Source organism: Octopus bimaculoides, chromosome 13 (assembly GCF_001194135.2).
Source record: "Octopus bimaculoides isolate UCB-OBI-ISO-001 chromosome 13, ASM119413v2, whole genome shotgun sequence".
Lineage (NCBI taxonomy): Eukaryota > Metazoa > Mollusca > Cephalopoda > Octopoda > Octopodidae > Octopus > Octopus bimaculoides.
This window is the reverse complement of record NC_068993.1, coordinates 32,719,091-32,736,284: the sequence shown is the minus strand read 5'-3', so window position 1 is coordinate 32,736,284 and position 17,194 is coordinate 32,719,091. Positions and strand designations below refer to the sequence as shown.

Genomic DNA, 17,194 nt, shown 5'->3' with positions numbered 1-17,194 from the left:
AAAACAGAAACAATTCCTATCATAGTAGGTGCCTTAGGTATAATAAAAAAATATTCAGACAAATACATAACAAAAATAGCAGGACTTACAAATATATATAACATACAGAAAATTGCACTACTGGGTACTGCACACATCCTACGCAAAACACTTTCAATACAGTAAACATAAGAGCACCACAGCAAACCACAGCACATACCCAAGGCGCACAGAGCTGCGCTCGGTAGTGAAGTGAAAGCACGTTATAAAAATAAAACTACTGAATAATAATAATAATAGTCCTTTCTACTAAAGGCACAAAGCCTGAAATTTTGCAGGAGGGGATTAGTCAATTACATCGACCCCAGTGTCTCACTGGTACTGAATTGAATTTATTGACCCCAAAAAGATGAAAGGCAAAGCCAATCATGGCAGAATTTGAACCCAAAATGTAATGATGGGTGAAATACTGCTAAGCATTTCACCCGGCATGCTAATGATTCTGCCAGCTTGCCTAATAATAATTCTTTCAAACTTTGGCACAAGACCAACTGTTTTAGGAGGAGTAGGTAACTCAATTACACTGTCACAAGTACTTGACCAATACTTTATGTTATTGACCCTGGAAGGATGAAAAGCAAAGATGACTTCAGTTGAATTTGAACAAAGAACAAAGAATCAGAAGAAATATCTCTAAGCATATTGTCCAATGCTCTAGTAATTCTTCCAGCTCAGTGCTAATAATAATAATAATAATGGTTTCAAATTTTGGTACAAGGCCAGCAATTTCAGGGGAGGGAGTAAGTCAATTACATTGATCCCAGTGCTCAAATAGCACTTATTTTAATGACCCTGAAAGGATGAAAGGCAAAGTTGACCTATGCAGAATTTGAACTCAGAACGCAAAGATGAATGAAATGTCACTAAGCATTTTGCCTGGTGTGCTAATGACTCTGCCAGCTTGCCACATAAAAGAGCAAGCGGGCAAGATTGTACCAGTGGTTGCAAGTTTTAATTCAAGAGTTCGACATTAAACATAAAGTAATGACATGGCTAAGCTTGCACTAGACCAATAATAATAGAGGTTGATATTTCATTGTCTGAAATACTTAGGAAGTATATATTTCCATCTTTAAAAAAAGGGAATCAGCTTGCGGATAAGAACCAAGACTAAAAATGTTGAGTTTAGATTTCAATACAGCTTATACATTCACTGTCATGTCAGTTTTATACGCATTTTAAAGACTGAACATTGAATTTATAGAACAATTTTAATAAATTTGTATATACAGGCATACCTTGGCTTAAGTCGTTTTGATTTAATTTGTTCTTGCTTATACGTCGGTTTTCAAAAATAATATAAGGAAAAATAAATATCAAGTTAAGTCATTTTACTCAATTTTACGTCTGTTCACCACAAATATTGGAATCGTAAAATCACTAGAAAATCGTTAAAAGCACATAAATTCATGTTACTGTACAATAAATTAAGAATAAAAGCATATAAAATCATATTAAAATACATACAGTAAATGTTAAGATATACACCATAAAGTAGTCTTAGTGAACGAAATCATGAAATTAGCTGTGTTGTCTTATTTATCGGTCTTTTGGAGCTCATATTATACTGTAGTTCCAATATCTACCATTAGGCATCATTGTCACTTGTGATTCCTGCGATTGTTTTGAATGCAGATTTGTTTACGTCGGTTTATTGGCTACTTTCTCATTCTCATTTGTTTGTGACTTTATTTTTTTCCCCCATGGCTCCTAAGAAAATTCATAACGAAAGTGCTAAGCATCATGCTATAATGCTGGAAGATAAACTGGCTACAATAAAATGCCATGAAAAAGGTGAAAAAGTGGTAGCAATTGCATGATCTTTTGGTATGAGTCAGACAACTGTATCGACAATTGTACATAATAAGGACAAGATTTTAACACACATCAAATCTGAAGCCCCAGGGATGAAGAATAAGAAAAGAGGCAAAATCTTTGAAGAAATAAGAATAAATGAGAATGAGAAAGTAGCTGATAAACTGAGTAAACAAATCTGCATTCCAAATATCAATAAGAAAAGAGGCAAAATCTTTGAAGAAATGGAAAGTCTTCTTTCTCTTCGGATTGTTAGGTTGAATTGTCAGCATGCTACTATTAGTCAAGAAATCATTTAAGAGAAAGCATTGTCTTCGTTTGAGGACCTGAAGAAAAAATATCCAGATGAGAAACAGTAGAGTTCAAGGCAAGTTAAAGATGGTTTATGAGATTTAAGAAGCGAAGAAGTTATCACTCCATTAAGAAGCAAGATGAAAGTGCATCAGTTGATTAACAAGCAGCAGCGGAATTTCCTAATGCATTAAAGAATATCATCAAAGAAAATGGATTTCTTCCCGAACAGATTTTTAACAAAACTGGATCGTATTGGAAAAAATTGTCATTCATTTCCAAGGAAGAGAAAACTATTCCAGGCTATAAGGTCTCAAAAGAATGTCTGACCATTATGTTGGGAGGTAATTGTGCAGGAAATTCTAAGTTAAAGCCATTGCTTGTGTATCATGCACACAACCCTTGTGCCTTGAAGAACATATCCAAGGCATCTCTCCCTGTTATATGGATGGCTAATTCAAAAGCATGGGTTACTGCTGTTGTTTTTGAAGATTGGTTCTTCAATCATTTTATCTCAGCAGCAGAGAAGTACTGTAAAGAGAAGGGGGGTTCCTTTTAAGGTTTTACTTATCTTAGATAATGTTTCTGGCCACCCACAAAGCATTGTAGATTTCGACTCCAATGGTACCATCGTATACCTCCCTCCAAACACCACATCTTTTCTGCAGCCAGTGGCTCAGAGAATAATTGCTATTTTCAAGCATTACTATATGAAACATGTTGCGGCAAGCAATAGCTGCAACTGATCTTGATGAGTCCATCACACTTAGTGACTTTTGAAAGAGATATAATATCTACAAGGCTGTACAGAATATAGCAGCAGCATGGAATGATGTACAGAGCATGGGGTATGGAAGAAGCTATGTCTGCAATTCATGACTGATTTTAAGGGGTTTGATAATGTTGTCATCAACAAAACGTTGGTAACTATGAGCAAAGAACTGGAAATGGATTTGGAGGAGGAGGATTTCACAGATATATTTGAAAAAGACAAATAGCCTCTGAGGAACGAGGATTTGAGAGCGTTTCATGAGCAGCAAATAAAGAAGAAGAGGAAGTCGAACCTGAACCACATCACTTTACCATTAAGAAAATACAGCAAGAATTTGCATATATCAAAAAAAAAAATTCTTTCCACGTTCAAGGATATGGATCCAAATGCTCAACGCTTTTCCAAGATTATAGGGGCATGTCATGAAGCTTTTGCTCTTTATAATGTAATCCTTGAGGAAAAGAAGAAGACAGTTCAAGGAACTTTCAACTGGTTTTTTAAGCGCATCGAACAACAAGAACAGCCAGAATCAGCTGTTGATGTTGACGATCCACAGTCATCTACATTTGTGATGTGAACCACCAAATTGTATATACGTGTTGGTAAATTAAAAATAATTTTGTTCTTTTTACTATTGCAAAATAATAATAATTACTGAATTTGTTTTTTAATCTTAAAAAAGGTTTTAATTTTACCATGTCTTATTGCAAACTGCTTTCATAAATAAAGCGTCCGCGATGTACAGTAAACACCGCCAGATTGTATTTGTAAATTTAGATTACTCTTTTTTTACTGTACTGTATTAAAAAATTAAAATTATTTGTTTGTAAGCTTAAATTTGGTTTTTATTAACCATGTATTATTGAAAATGCATTCATAAATAAAGTACAGAACTGGGAATGGTTATTATCGGTTTAGCCTAGAGACAAGTTAATTCAACTTAAATCATGTCTCCTGAAACCAATTAACGATGTAGAGTGAAGTATGCCTGTATATGCATATACAAGTGATAATACAAACGGCTCACTTGCATGGGTTATGTGGCACCGAGGTCCATGCATCCAACATTAAAAACATATGCACAGGTGTTGTTACAAAACATAAGCACACTATAAGCCATATATTTTGGGAGAAGGTTTACGGGATCTGTTTTATTGACCATGGAAGTGAGTAAGGCAAAGTTAATCGTGAGGAGATTTGAACTGCAAACATAAGGGGACATAAGTCAACACTGTAGGTCAGTTGTTGATCTACTGATTTTGGCAAACAGCTGCAATACAGGTTTTTGTTTAATTGTACAAAGCTAAAAATATTTTAGGGTGGGATGGTAGCGATGGTGGTGGTTATAGTTGGTTAAATCAACAAAAACACTATCAAACCCAGAATAATAAACAGATATGGTGTGACTGGAACATGCAAAATGTTCAGACAATGAGATAAAAAGTGAAATGATGAGTTTTATTATTAAAGTTGATGGATCTAGATTTTGTTTACAAATTGATGTGGTTTGTAGTGGAATAATGTCCAAGCATTAACGCCTGAAGACTAAAATGGTGAGTATTTATAATATAGATGTAAGAATACTCCCTAAGAATTGTGAAAACTTGATATGGAATGGAAATCAAAGAACTGCTATCAGACAGCCCTCCTAGAATGTACCTATACTCTATGGAAAGAGGGAAAAAATCCCCCCAAAACAAAGGCTTAGATCCAAATGTACTCTACTTTAGAATTACAAAGAAACTCCAGTTTATTGAAAATTTTAAAATTTGGTTCATTAGTGTACTTTTCCAAATTGAATCTCAGAAGATATTTCACTTTTTTTCAAGAAAAATAGGTTTAAATTTTGATAATTTTCACCCAGTCAGAAAACAGGATTTGGAAGCTGTCATTTTGTGCGTGACGTGTTTTAATATGAAATTGTAAATAAATCAACTTCTGCTTTATGCATGACATATAACCCCTCATAACTTCTTTATTTTTTGGAATTTTCATAAAAATTTTGTGAATTTGTATTCTGCACTTGGGAATTCATACAATTATGCAAAAAAAAAGAAAAAAAGAAAAAGAAACTGGGGTGGGGTGGGGGTGGGGCGTGATTTAAGGCCTATTTGGCAGTTATTTTTAGCACTTCTCTCGACCAGAGTACAGGCAACAGAACACAGCACATGCTTTAACGTAGAATATATTTGTCAACACACGTGCTCTCTCACTGACAAAAGAGTTCTCATGTTTGGCTTGTTACTATGGAAACAGGCATGAATGTGTCTGTGGCTTACGGTTGGCTAAAATTACTCCAAAATTGCAAACTTTAAAAGCTAAAAACTCTTTATTTATTGATTTATTGCGAAAATGAATTTCAAAGTAGTGATTAGCATATAAAATCATATCATTTACACTGAATATGAAATCAATTCGAGCAGGAATTGAAGAGATTGGAAATTGGTAGCCAAACAGAAAAGATTGAAATTTAGGGGAGGAGACATCAACCCCAGTACTTGAGTGGTTCTTTATTCTTTCAAAACCCGAAAGGATGAAAGCAAAGTAGACCTTGGTGAAACTTGAATTTACAATATAAAGAGCTGGAAGAAATGCTGTCAAGAATTTTGTCTGGCACACTAATGATTCTGCCTGCTTGCTACCTTCATAATAATAATAATCCTTTCTACTAAAGCAGTGGTTCTCAGCCAGGATCCATATGGCCCTTAGGGGTCCATATAAGATTGTGTTGTTAAATTCTATGTGCAATAAATTGGATATATCTCTACAGTGCACAAAATATTTTAACAATTTTTTTAATACAATTCTTAACTTGAAAAGCACTTGGAGAGCGCAGACCTCCGCCAAGCAGTTCATTTCTACCCATATACACGCATGCTGGAAATTGCCCAATTTCCCAAATCAATGCTGGCAAAAACACAACCTCCTTGGCAGGGTTAAAAAAAAAAACAAAACACAGCCATGTGATTTTAAAAAAAGAAACCCTTTAAAAACAGGAATCATCTGAAGCAGTTATAATACATCAATGACAACAGCAAGCTAGTTTCACAGCAGTGGTGGAGGGAGCAAAGCCTGAGATTTCTGAGTCGATTCCAATAGTCAAGGCTTGTCATGTCATCTTCTGCAGACCTCCACCAAGCAGCTCATTTTAAGATAGATACGCAAGTATAATTACTAATAGAGAAACGAAAATAAACTGGAAACAGCAATGCCACCATAGGTTAAGTGGAAACGATGAAGGTGTTTTAAAGGGAGATAATCAAAGAACGTAACTAATACTTCATGTAAAGTAAATATAACAAATGAAAAATCCTTCAAGAATCCATAAAAAATTCCAGATCACTACCAAAATTTCATCATCTGTTCCTTGTGTCCTTACCAACTTTTCCTGCAAGTTTCATCAAAAACTGTTCACAACTTTTTGAGCTATTTTGCACACAGACAGACAGATGGACAAACCAATGCCGATGAAAACATAACCTCCTTCCTTGGCAGAGGTAATAATATTTAATTATAAAAATATAATAGGATTTTAAAATCATCAAATAGCTATGGGGCTTTATCTGAGTAAAACAGGAATCAAAGGGGTTCATAGGTAAAAAAAAAAAAATGGTTGAGAACCGCCATACTAAAGGCACAAGGCCTGAAATTTGGGGAGGGGACCAGTTGATTACACCGACCCCAGTGTTCCACTGGTACTTAATTTATCGACCCTGAAAGGATGAAAGGCAACAGCAACCTCAGCAAAATTTAACTCGGAACATAGTGATGGACAAAATACCTCTAAGCATTTTGCCCAGCATGCTAATGATTCTGCCAGCTTGCCATCTTAATAATAATAATAATAATAATAATAATAATAATAATAATAATAATAATAGTTTCAAATTTTGGCACAAGGCCAGCAATTTCAGAGGAGGGGTAAGTTGATTACATTGACCCCAGTGCTCAAATGGTACTTAATTTATCAACCCTGAGAGGATGAAAGGCAAAGTTGATCTCAGCGAAATTTGAACTCAGAATGTAGACAGACCAAATGCTAAGCATTTTGCCTGAAGTGCTAATGATTCTACCAGCTTGCTGCTGCCTTAATAACAATAATATTCTGATTTAGGCACAAGGCCAGCAACTTTGAGGGGAAGGGGTTAGATTATATCAGTTCTTAACTAGTACTTTATTTTATTGATCCTGAAAAGATGAAAGATCCTTGGTGGGATCTGAACTTAGGGTGTAAAAATTTGGAACCAAGCATTTTCTCCAATGGTCTAACACTTCAATCAAATAAATGAATATTATATAAGAATGAAGAAACAAACCTCGTGTGCACAATTCTCCAAGGATCATAATAGTAGCAGTGGCTGTACCTTTTTCTCCACTCCAACATTCTCCAATGTTTGGACACTTGGCCTCTTCACATACTGTGTGTAATTTCTTGTTCCGTAAACTTGCCTTTATTTCACTGTAGCTTTTGCCAATTGGAATTTCTGTCTTCACCCAGTTGGGCAACCGAAGTCTATGATGGTGGAATTTAAAAAAAAAGACTGTGAGACAAACAGGAAATTAATTTATATTGACAACAAAGTTGTACATTTTATTCGATGTCTGATGCATTGACATGCACATATGTTTTTTATGCCTGTAGGAGATACATAAATGTTACCACATCTATTTACTCTTACATTTAACACCTTATGTTTCAGGTCTACATGGAGAAGACAACAGGAAATAATGCTAGTGAGCCTGAACAAATACACTTCAGTTATGCCATAAGAGGTTACATTTAGAAGCAATTACACTGTTACTTTAGAGAAAGAGGAGGGGGAAGTATATTTAATCTATATATTAGGTTGTCAAGAAAGTTGTGGAATTTTTAATTTTGGTTTTAAATTATGTATTTTCAAATTAATTTTTGTTAAATTACTTTGACTTTATATATAATTTTAAAGCCCGTTTTTGCTCTATCTAATTGTGTTACTCTTTTTCTTTTTGAATAATTAGGCTATTTTTTCCAGAACATTGAACACATGGACAAAAAGCAAATTTGCACAATTTTCTTATTCCAGTTCAAGCTAGGCCGAAAAGCCGCTGAAGCAGCTCATGATATCAACGATGTGTTTGGCCCAGGAACCACTAATGAACATACAGCACAATGGTGGTTCAAAAAATTTTGTAGCGGTGACGAGAGTGTTGAAGATGATAAGAGCCTTAGTCAAAGCCAATCAACGCACAACTGTTTGAGAGCTTGCTTCTGAATTAGATGCAATGTATACAACAATTTCCAACCACTTGAAAGAGATTGGAAAAACAAAAATACTTGAGAAATGGGTGCCGCACAGATTGAACAACAACCAAAAAAAAATGCTGTTTTAAAGTTTCGTCTTCCCTTCTTTTATGCAACAAGAATGACCTGTTTCTCGACCGGATTGTGACTTGCGATGAAAAGTGGATTCTTTGCGACAACTGGCGATGCTCAGCTCAGTGGCTGGGCACCGATGAAGCTCCACGGCACTTCCCGAAGCCAAAGTTGCACCAAAAGAAGGTCATGGTGACTGTTTGGTGGTCTGTGGCCGGTCTTGTCCATCACAGCTTTTTGGATCCAGGCGAAACCATTACAGCGGAGAAGTACTGTCAGTAAATGGATGAAATGCATAAGAAACTCCGACAACAACAGCCAGCATTGGTCAATAGAAAAGGACCAATTCTTTTCCATGACAATGCTTGGCCACATGTCGCACAACTGACCCTGCAGAAGTTGAACGAATTGGGCTATGAAACTCTGCCTCATCCGCCATACTCACCAGACCTCTTACCTACCGACTACCACTTTTTCAAGCATCTCGACAACTTCCTGCGTGAGAAATGCTTCAAAAATCAAGATGATGCCAAACACGCCTTCAGTGACTTCATTGCCACCAGAACACAGGATTTTTATGCTACTGGCATTTATTAAATTAGTTTTGCGTTGGCAAAAGTATGTTAACTGCGATGGTGTTTAATTCGATTAATAAAGTTTTGTTTGAGCTGAGATATGTGCATCTGAATTTAAAGGTTAAAAACTGCAAGAACTTTCTTGACAACCTAATATATAAAATCCTGTGTTTGTGTGTGTGTGTGTGTTACCTCTATGCACGGCCAAACCACTGGATCAATCTGTACCAAATTTGGCATGAAGGTTTTTCATTACTCAGGGAAGTTTGTAGGGGAGGTCAAATTTTGGCCTTTGCTCACATAGGGGCTGTAGCCCTCCCCATATGACCCTTCCGATTTTTTTCAGTGGTATAGTAGTTTCACTTATACATAATGCTATAGTTTCACTTTCATTGTGTTCTTACTGTGTGTGTGTGTGTGTGTGTGTGTGTGTGCATGTATGTGTTTCCTATATGCATGGCCAAACTGCTGGATCAAGCTTGGCTGTTTGGAAATTACATCAGTTTTGTTTTTGTGCTTTAAAGGTAAACGATTATGAAATGCTTTTTAATTGTGATAATGAAACAAGAGGTTTAAAGAAAAAAGAACAGTAAGGTTTCTAAATAATGAAAGGGTCTTCATATGGACACACTGCAGGATATCTTTCAATTTATACAATAAACTTTATAAATTTTGAAGTTCAATATTCCCGTGACATAAGTTAGAGATGTCGACATGAGTTATTCAAATAATTGTTCGTGGAATGGACCTAATAAAATCAGCTACAGTACCCTCGATATTTCATGTTTAAATCTGATGTGACTATTTCTACTTTAGATTCGAAATTGAATCTACAATTTTCCCCTAGCCACACGGCCTATTGTTCTTCACAGCCAAACCACTGAATCAATCTGTACCAAATTTGGCATGAAGATTTTTCATTACGCAGGGAAGGTTCTAGGTGGGGGTCACTAAACTTTTAACTATTTTTCAAAAACAGAAATTTTTTACATACCTGTCGTATATGTTGGTTTTGTTTTTCCCATTCAGCTACTGGACTGCATAAAAACAACTCTTGTCCACTCAACCACTCGATGGATTAAATTTAGAGAGCTTAGATTGTTTGGGACTGACACTAAACATATTCAATCAACTGTGCCAGCATTAATTTTCAGCACAAACACCATTGTCACATACTTACAAAAATTCCTAAGCCTAATCATGTGATTACCTTGTCATACAGATTATATCCTAAACAGATACTAATTTGAGCCATGTTCTCTCTATAAAAGCAAGACAGTTGCAGTATAGCCCCATGTTTTCTATCTCACTTAACTTTTGAAAATCAGAAAAATTCTTTGAACTGGTCAATCCTTTAAAAATAAACCATCTAAAAGATTCCCAGTGCATTTTCAACTTCTTTTTTTCTATATTTCCTGTGACATAGAAGGCAGCAGGGAATTCCTGTGAGACAGCTTGCTAAGTGTCACTGACCAAATCTGTGGCTGGTGCAAAGTCCTTCTAGACCTAGGGTAACATGGTGGTGGAACAATACTATAGACAGGGCCATTAGAGCAAAGAAACAGGCTTGGAAGGTCTGGAAGAGTTGGGGTAGCAGGAGAATGTATCAGACAGCCAAAAGGGAAGCTAAGAGACAGGTATATATAACCAAGGGAGTAGCAGAAAAGAAGTTTGCCAATGTTCAGCAACGTGAGGACCAAAGAACAGAAGTATTTTGGATTGCAAGACAGTATGTGAGAGAAAACCGTCATGTCATAGTAGAGAAATGTGTCTGCATGGATGATGGTACCCTTGCGTTTAATGATCCTGCAAAGAAAGAGGCTTGGAGATGCCATTATGAAAGACTGCTGAACGTGGAGAATGAATGGGAGGAGGAGAGTTGATCCAACTCAGGGACCAGCTACCCAAACCAACAGTACCCTGGTAGAGAAAGCAATTAAGGATATGAAAACAGGGAAAGTACCTGGTCCATCAGGAATCACTGCTGAGATGCTTAAAATATCGGGCAGTGTGGGTTATAGTCTTGTCACCCACATCATAAATCAGGTAGTTCATGAAGGAATCATACCCAATGACTGGTGTAGCAGCACCAGAAATAACTATAGGGGTATCAAATTATTGGATCAGGTGATGAAAGTTACAGAGAGTCATAGCCCAACTAATTAGGGAGAGAGTTAGCCTAGATGAGATGCAGTTTGGTTTTGTGCCAGACAGAAGCAACACTGATGCTATATTTCTGGTAAGGCAACTGCAGGAGAAATATCTAGCCAAAGATAAAGCTCTGTATTTGACTTTTGTTGACTTGAAGAAAGCCTTTGACAAGGTCCTCTGAACTCTTATCTAGTGGTCAGTGTGGAAACTGAGGATAGATGAGTAGTTGGTAAGAGCTGTACATGGATGCTGTCAGTAAGGTGAGGGCTGGCAACGAGTATAGTGAAGAATTCCGAGTAGAAGTAGGGGTTCGTCAAGGATCAGTCCTCAGCCCCCTCTTATTCATTATAGTTCTCCAGGCAATAACAGAAGAATTCAAGACAAGCTGTGCCTGGGAGCTCTTCTATGCTGATGACCTTGCCCTAATAGCCAAGTCACTGCCAGAACTAGAGATAAAGTTTAGTGGGTGAAGCAAGGTCTAGAATCGAAGGGCCTTAGGGTTAACCTAGCAAAAATCAAAGTCTCAGTAAGTAGGAAGGCTGTCAAACCACAATCCCCTTCAGGTAGATGGCCCTGCTCAATCTGTAGAAAAGGCATGGGTAAAAACTCCATACGATATACCTGGTGTAAGCTATGGACACATAAAAGGTGTAGCAATATCAAAAGAAGGTTAACCGGGAAAATAGTTTGTGTGTGGCATTTGCACAGGGGCAACAAACACTGAAGATGTACAGAAAACAGATTCTATCACATGCAAGGGGGAGAAACTAGAAATAGTTAATAGCTTCCACTACCTTGGCAACCAAGTCTATAGTGGGGGTAGTTGCTCTGAGAGTGTAGCGGTTAGAATAAGAATAGCCTGGGCAAAATTCAGGGAGTTTCTACCTCTGCTGGCAACTAAGGGCCTCTCACTCAGGATGAAAGGTGGACTGTATGATGCAAGTGTGCGAACTGCCATGCTACATGGCAGTGAAACACAGGCCATTAACTGCTGAGGACATGCATAGGCTTCAAAGAAATGAAGCTAGTATGAACCTGGATGTGTAATGTCAGTGTGCATACATGACAGAGTGTAAGTGCTCTGAGAGAAAAGTTGGGCATAAGAAGCATCAAATGTGGTGTGCAAGAGAGACAACTGTGCTGGTATGGTCATGTGTTACATATGGATGAGGACAGCTACGTGAGGAAGTGCCACTCCCTAACTGTGGAAGGAACCTGTGGAAGAGGTAGACCCAGGAAGACATGGGATGAGGTGGTGAAGCATGACCTTCAAACAGTGGACCTCACAGAGACAATGACAGGAGACTGAGACCTTTGGAGATATGCTGTGATTAAGAAGATCTGGCAACTAAAATGAGATCGCAGCTATGCATGTCCAGCCCAGTTAAGAGTACCTCTGATGTGTCATGCGATATGATATACTTGAGAAGACCTGTTGAATCGAGTAAAACCAATATTGTAGTTATGGCCAGTGCCCCCTGACTGGCTTCCATGCCAGTGGCACATAAAAGCACCATCCAAATGTGGTCAATGCCAGGTCTGCCTGACTGGTTCTCATATTGGTGGCACATAAAAAGCACCATCCAAATGTGGCTGATGCCAGTACCCCATAACTGGTTCCCGTGATCTGCTGGATGTGTAATGTCAGTGTGCACACACGACAGAGTGTAAGCGCCCTGAGAGAAATGTTGGACATAAGAAGCATAGGATGTGGCATGCAAGAGAGACGTTTGTGCTGGTGTGGTCATATACTATGGATGGATGAGGAGAGATGTGTGAAGAAGTGCCACTACCAAACAGTTGACGGAATCCGGGGTAGAGGCAGACCCAGGAAGATATGGGATGAGGTGGTCAAGCAAGACCTTCGACCGTTGGGTCTCACAGAGGCAATGACAAAAGGCCGAGACCTCTGGAGATATGCTGTGACTGCGAAGACCAAGCAAATAAAGTGAGTTCATGGCTGTATCCTACACCAGTTTCGCATAACCAGTCCCAGCCCATTCAAAAAGTACCTTGAATTGTAGGGTGACATGCTGTGCTTGAGGAGACCTATTGAGCCAAGTATATCAACATCAAAATGAAAATCAAATGGAAATTGTAGTCATGATGACTGTGCCGGTAGCAAGTAAAAAGTACCATCCGAATGTGGCTTCTGTCAAGCACCAACTGATTGTAGCCGTTGTCAGCCTCCTCTGACCCCTGTGCTGGTGGCACGTAAAAAGCACCCACTACACTCACAGTGGTTGGCGTTAGGAAAGGCATCCAGCTGTAGAAACACTGCCAGATTAGAGTGGAGCCTGGTGCAGCCTCCTGGCTTCCCAAATCCTGGTCGGACCGTCCAACCCATGCTAGCATGGAAAACGGACGTTAAACAATGATGGTGATATATATATATATATATCAGGCATGGCTATGTGGTTAATAAGTTTGCTTCCTAATAACATGCTTTTAAGTTCAGTTCCATTGCACTACTGCATGGCACCTTGGTCAAATTTCTTCTTGGACCGAAGTCTTACTAGTGAATTTGGTAAATGGAAACTGTGCAAAAACCCATCACGCATGCATGCATGTATGTATGCATGCATGCGTGAATGTTGTGTTTCTATGCCTACTGCTTGATAATTTGGGCAGTTACTTTTTAATGTTTGCATAACTGAATGGTTCAACAAAAAAGGGTTTATCATTTCCCTTAAATAAGGAAATGATATTACATTATATACTCCTAGACATACTCTTCTACAAGTGACTCACAGATGAGAGAGAGAGAGAGAGAGGAATCGTCCCCAAAAGGATGAAAGGCAAAGTTGACCTCGACGGAATTTAAATTTCCGAGGGTTCCACCCCACCACACCCCGTTTTCCGGACAAAAAAAAAAAGGGAGTTTGTGGCATTAGGAGGTCACCGTAACGAAAAAACAAAAACAATTTTAATGATTCCGGGATAGCGGGGTGGGGTGGGGTATTTGGAGGTCAGGGTATTTGATTCCATGCAAAAAATCAGAGTTTTTTTTTTTCTTAGTGAAAATCACGCAGGTGTACTTCCCAAAATTTACTAAGTAGTTATACAACTAAATACCGCAAGGTACTTCGTCCATCATTTAACCGATTCTGTCAATCTATGATTCTAGGAATAAGAATCAGGCTCACTGAAGGGAATCGAACCTCGAATTTATTGCTTGTCAAGAAGATGCGTTCCCAATTACACTACTACTTGCTAATTCAACACGTGCAAGTCTCTCTCTCACTCTGTCTATCCATCAATTAATGAATGAATCAATTAATAAACGATTCAGAAAGGAATAAGGGTTACGTAATTAGGTTCTTCAGCTTAGAGCGCTGGCCTTAAACTCTGGGTGCACGGTTCCTTACAGCCGAAACAGCTGCAAACTAATGAAGGCGATTATATAACTCCTTTTATAATTCATTCATTAATTAAACTTAATATTAGATCCTGTATTGACCCTGTGGTTCAAATAAGAGTCCACAGTGGACTTCTCATCGTGAAGTAATATAGGACCAAATGGTCAGTCACTTCCGTTGAAAATCTTTTAGGGGATACCTTAGAACATTATTATTATGGCATTCTTTCGATATAACTCGACGACTTAGGGTATTTCCGTGCCAAATGACAGTTGCCGAAATGGGAGGAAGGGAAGAAAGCTAATGGGTTGTGTGGGCCTATTCTGTTTTTATGGGTTGTGTAAAATAGATATAACCTGAAGAAAAAAAGCCTTGCATATTTGTTCTTACTTGCTTCATGTGTGTATGTAAAATCGGCAAATTTTCAAGCAGAAAAGAGAATCGATGTTTATGCATCAGATGCGTTATTTTCAACGTATCTGTTCGAGTTTAGTTGACGACGATACAACAGAGACAGTGCTTTTATGAATTTCATAAAATGCGTAAGGCAGTATTTATACTGTCTAATTTAAACTTCAAGAATGTTTTGCGGATTTTACACAACCCATAAATACATAAAAACAGAACAATGCCATTATTAGTTTTGGCATTTAAAACATATCGCAGTTATGTAATATGTACACAAGTTATATAAAGCAAAATGTGATTTGTGTAGGTGATTGACCGTAGATAAAGATGACATATTTCATTATTTACGATGTCGTACACGATCTCGTTTCACATCAAAACCTTCTTTATATAAGCAAAATATAAACAACAAAGGTATCTCTGAACTCTTGAGTATTTCTATCAAATAACTGAGTAGTTTTACAGCAACTTATCCATGTTCCTATAGCTATACATAGGACTGTGGGACCAATATTCTTAACAGGAATTAATCGGTAAATAAAAGTGGATAGCGATTACCTTTCACCTTTTTTCCTGTGGACATTCTTTTGAGGCTCGTTATCTAAGATGAAATCAGCTAAATCCGGACCGCTTGCTAAATGTTCTTTCTGGTTTTTGGTGAGGGAAGCATAAAATCTATGGTAACATTGGGGCCGTTGTCTAGCCCAATGTAGGAGTGTTATGTTAAAAACAGTGCGGTGAATGAAGGCCATCGCATCTCAGTGGAGGGAATCAATTCTGCTTACTTTCACACTGAACCACTGAAGGTCGCCAGTCTGCAAGGGACGTAACTCTAGTAGTCTTTATTGCTAACATTAAAACATTTAACTTTTATTTTTTCATCAGTGATGAACGTCCGGAAAAGCATAAGTGTCACCTCATCACATAACCCCTCTCTCCCTCCCTCCACACATTGTGTGTATGTGTTTAAATATACGAAGCAAAAGAAAACGATAGCTTGCTTATATAATTATGTCAAAAAACTGTCCTGCTTTGCTTTCTGTATATATTTTGCGGTCTACACGATTGTAAATTTTAATCAAATGAAACTCAGACTATAACAACACTCCTCCTCACAGCTTGAACGTGCAGAAAAGCATAAGTGTCACCTCATCACATAACCGTTCTCCCTCCCTACACACATTATATATATATAAAGCAAAAGAAAACGAGAGCTTATATAACTATTATGTAAGCAAACTGTCCTGCTTTACTTTATATACTTCGAGACCTACACGATCGTAGATTTTAATCAAATGAAATTCAACCTATAACATTACTCTTCACAGTTTTCCTTTGGATATACAGAGTTCTAAATAGGTTTATTTTTGTCGTTTCAAATCGCACTACATGACACGCGTACACATATTTACACACAGTGAGGTTTAGTTTGCAAAATTCCACCCTCAAGGAATTTATTGATTAACTCAACAATATAGTAGAAGATACTTGTCACAGGTGTCGCAAAGTGGGACCGAACTCTGAACCATGTGTTTGAAAAACAAATTTAACAATCACATAAATTGAATGCAATAAGTGTTTACTTTAAACCGTTTTTGCTTTTTAATTTTGTACATTGTAATGAATATCACAAATGTAAATAATAACGACAGAAGTTTAAATTATCTGTATTGGGAGTATGAAAGTGAGGGAGGGCTTTAATATCTATGTGTAGTGAATAGAAATAGAATGTGATTTATGTTAACAATGCAAGAATGAAATATACATCATAGAACGCACCGCTCAACAGAAAAAACGAACAAATCGGTCATCAATAAACATTTTACGAGTCAAAAATCAACGGCGAAGAAACTACCTAGTCGCAAGACTTGCTAGAAATAGCAGCTAAAATTCTTCCAATTCTAGCATTATATTTTTTAAATGGACCACATTAAATAATGTGGTCCTGCATCCATTGTGATTTGAACAAATCTTCAAGTGGTTGCAAGAAAACGAGAAAGATCCTACGATGATAAAAATAAAAACAAGATGGGATGATGATTACAGCTAGAACGCCTTATATCGAAGGACTGTTCGATGGGATTTGACAGTGGTTGCCCATGTACATTTGAACTACCTGCTAAAAATAGCAGCCAAAATCATACCCTAATGTTAAAGAAAAGTAAAAGACAATGTAGTCTTAGATATACTTCTATAATGGTTACGGAAAGACCGGGTTGACCATAGACCAACTGGGACTGAATAATATATGTATATCAACCAATGAGGGAGCTCGTATGTGGTCGCTCAACCTGCTAGAAGCACCAGCCCTGGATATCTGTTTATAGATGGGGTGGATGGTTACGACTGGATATTCTTTGATCTTAGGTATACTCAGCTAATGATGAAGAAAAGAATTAAATAACAAAATACGTTAAAGAAAGCTGTAATA

The 17,194-nt window shown here is 37.5% G+C and overlaps 1 protein-coding gene across 1 annotated transcript in view; it reads right to left on the bottom strand.

Annotated features, from left to right (window-relative positions):
* The window catches only part of LOC106877879 (lipoyl synthase, mitochondrial), an 18,694-nt gene extending 2,314 nt beyond the window's left edge, over nt 1-16,380 (bottom strand). Inside the window, exons 1-2 of the mRNA XM_014926920.2 lie at nt 15,322-16,380; nt 7,234-7,430 (exon numbers count right to left, since the gene is read on the bottom strand). Coding sequence (XP_014782406.1) covers nt 7,234-7,430; nt 15,322-15,515 — 391 coding nt within the window. The 5' untranslated portion in view covers nt 15,516-16,380. The remainder of the gene's footprint in view (nt 1-7,233; nt 7,431-15,321) is intronic.
* Between the last annotated feature and the right edge of the window lie 814 nt (nt 16,381-17,194).